At 44.1% G+C, this 3,262-nt stretch overlaps 1 protein-coding gene across 1 annotated transcript; it reads left to right on the top strand.

Annotated features, from left to right (window-relative positions):
- Window positions 1-1,721: 1,721 nt before the first annotated feature.
- On the top strand, window positions 1,722-2,657 carry LOC132273054 (uncharacterized). The gene has a single exon (XM_059774090.1). The coding sequence runs from the start codon at window positions 1,722-1,724 to the stop codon at window positions 2,655-2,657; it is 936 nt and encodes a 311-aa protein (XP_059630073.1).
- Window positions 2,658-3,262: the final 605 nt, after the last annotated feature.

Genomic DNA, 3,262 nt, shown 5'->3' with positions numbered 1-3,262 from the left:
AGACTATGATCAATTAAACATCCACAATTAATGATGAGGAAATTTGATATAGAAGCTGAATAGGTTGATTATGGATAGGATAAGATAAGATAAGATAAGGTGATTAATATTGTTCACGTTACAATTTCAAAAAGTAGTTTTGATATGATAAGGTGAAATTGTGATTCTCGACAAAGGGTCTCCTCAGAAATTGTAACAAACTCCATGTTGGCAAATTATAAAAAGGAGGCGACCCACCAATCAGTGAGGTACGGGCAATATTGAACTCCACTTCATTAATTGCTTACTCTATTTTCTTCAGGAAACTGACTTTGCCATCGGAGGTTGTTTGGCAGGCACCCCACCAGTGTTAAGATAAAACGTTGTCGATCCGAATCATTACAGACCATTCATCATCAGTTGGCGCCGTCTGTGGGAACTTGGAATAGTTCTCTTTAAAAAGAATTATGGTCTTACGATCCAGATTTAAACGCGGTGAGGGAACATCGTTGCAGGCCTCAGGTGAGGAGGAAGTGCAAGGGGAACCCCCTCACATCCCAAATGACCTAGAGCGCGTCGCAACGTTGGAACAGCAAGTTCAAACCCTGAATCAGGGAATGAATGAGCTGATCCGGCAAAATGCGATGATCTTACAACGTTTTGTTCCCCCAGACCCACCTCAAGGGCAAGGTCATCACCATAACGAAATCCCACCTCAAGATCAGCCCAACCTAAATGCTGAGGAGGGAAATCATGAGGTACAAGGCAACGAGCCTTCCCATGAGGAAGTTCTTGCAGAGCATAGCCAAATTGCTGATCTGCATAGGGTGGCGGGTCACCCATTTCCCCCACGTAGCTCTAGGCCATTGACTTCGACCTACGTTAATGAACGGACTGAGGAGGTTACCCACATCGACCAACAGATCCAGAACCTCAATGCCAAGATGGAAGATGTGATGCAAGCTATGAAGGGAAAAGGCTCCGCTACCACCATAGACGACCTTGTTCAAAAAACAAATTTGCCATTTAGCCCAACTATCATGAGATGTCCATTGCCTAGCAAGTTCAAGATGCCAACATTTGAAAGCTTTGATGGGACTCGTGATCCTCTTGATCACCTGGAGACTTTCCAGGCACTTATGCATCTCCAAGCTGTACCAGACTAGATAATGTGTCGGGCCTTTCCTACTACTCTCAAAGGGTCGGCACGGGTCTGGTTTAATAAATTAAAACCAGGCTCGATCGAGACCTTTGCAGAGTTGAGCAAGGGATTTGTAAGTCATTTCACTGCAGGTCAAAGGCACAGGAGGCCGGCCACTCACCTGCTCACTATGAAACAATAGAAGGGAAAACCATTACGGGAGTATATCAATCGGTTCAACAATGAAATGCTGCAGGTGGATGAAGCTGATGACAAGGTAGCATTTACCGCATTCATGGGAGGACTGCATACATCTAGATTCCTTTTTTCCTTGTCAAAGGAACCTCCAACCAGTATGGCAGAATTACTGGTCAGAGCCAGGAAACACATAAATGCGGAGGATGCGATGAGTGCGCGAAAGGGGAAAGAAGGAGAAGATAAAAAGGCGGATAAAAAGAGACCACAACCTGGTACCAAGGATGAAAAGGAGACCAAATTCAAAAAGTCTTCAATCAATCAAAGTGAAAGGACATCTCATTACAGGAGCTCAGATAAGTACTCCAACTACACCCCGCTCACTATGTCTATAGATCAGGTTTGAATGCAGATTCAGGATGATCCTTCCTTGAAGTGGCCATCGAAGCTGAAATCTGATCCCTTAAGAAGGCCTCGAGACAAATATTACAGGTTTCATAGAGATCATGGGCATATCACGGAGGATTGTATCGACTTAAAAGATCAGATTGAGAATTTGATTCGAAGGGGTCACCTGCGAAGGTTCATGGCGGGAGATGATAGACGAGGTACTAATCCTGCGCAAGGGAGGTGGGACAATCATCCACCAGAACAACAACCAGTAGGTGAGATCAGAGTCATATCTGGAGGGTATACAGGAGGAGGTGAAACAGCCACGGCCCGAAAAACATACACAAAAAGAGCAAGAGCAGAGGTGAATGAGGTGGGAATGTTCAACTCTCCATCAAAAACACTAAGGTATATTGATACTACCATTATGTTTTCTGAGGCTAATGCTAAAGGGATCCAGCAACCCCATGATGATCCTCTGGTTGTCTCTATGGTCATAGCTAACTACACCATAAGGCGTATACTTATTGACAATGGGAGTTCAGCTGATATAATATTTTCCCATGTATTCGACCAAATGATGATAGGCCGGGAAAGGTTACGACACATGAATTCTCCTCTCGTGGGGTTTTCAGGAGATAAGGTGTATCCATTGGGAGCAGTTACCCTTCCAGTGACTACAAGAACCAGCCCAAAGCAAGTCACTTTTATGGTTGATTTTATAGAGGTGGATTGCCCTTTAGCGTATAATGTTATTCTTGGGAGGGCAACCCTAAACTCTATTAGAGCCATTACTTCGACTTACCACTTCCTCATGCGTTTCCCAACAGAGCATGGGGTGGGTGAGTTGAGGGGTGACCAAGCCACCACTCGTGAATGCTATCTCACTTTTCTTAGAGAAAAGATGTCCCAGGAAACTATGATAATTGAAAGGTTAGAGGTAAGAGATTAGGAAGAGGTAGAAAAGCAGAAAGTTCAACGAGCCAAACCAATGGAAGGTCTACTGGAGGTGAGCTTGGATGATGAGGCTAAGAAGAAAGTGAGTATAGGATCCTTGCTTCAACCTGGCATAAAGGGTGAACTCATTCAATTTCTTAAGCAAAACCAAGATGTGTTCGCTTGGACTCACGAGGATATGCCCGTCATAAGTCCGGCCATAAAACAACATTATTTGAATGTTCATCCCAGCTTTAAACCCATCAGACAGAAAAGAAGGACATTAACCTCTGAACGAAACCAGGCTATATCGGAAGAGGTGGAGAAACTTTTGAGAGCTCACTTTATTCAAGAGGTACATTATCCTGACTGGTTGTCAAATGTGGTCCACGTAAAGAAAGCCAATGGGAAGTGGAGATTATGCGTAGACTTTACAGACTTGAACAAGGCCTGCCTAAAAGATAGCTTTCCTCTCCCACTTATTGATATGCTGGTGGAGGGAACTGCGGGACATAAACTGCTGAGCTTCATCGATGCATACTCTGGATATAACCAGATTCCAATGTACCAATGATCGAGGTTTGTATTGTTACAGGGTCATGCCATTTGGGCTAAAAAATG

Source organism: Cornus florida, unplaced genomic scaffold (assembly GCF_030987335.1).
Source record: "Cornus florida cultivar Cherokee Brave unplaced genomic scaffold, ASM3098733v1 CherokeeBrave_3.0.0_Hap2_Chr01, whole genome shotgun sequence".
NCBI lineage: Eukaryota > Viridiplantae > Streptophyta > Magnoliopsida > Cornales > Cornaceae > Cornus > Cornus florida.
Note: the sequence above shows the minus strand (reverse complement) of the source record. Positions and strands in the feature narration are given on the sequence as shown.

Bases quoted from the DNA above. Each gene is read 5' to 3' on its own strand.
- LOC132273054 (XM_059774090.1), top strand. From the start codon at position 1,722: ATGCAGATTCAGGATGATCCTTCCTTGAAGTGGCCATCGAAGCTGAAA.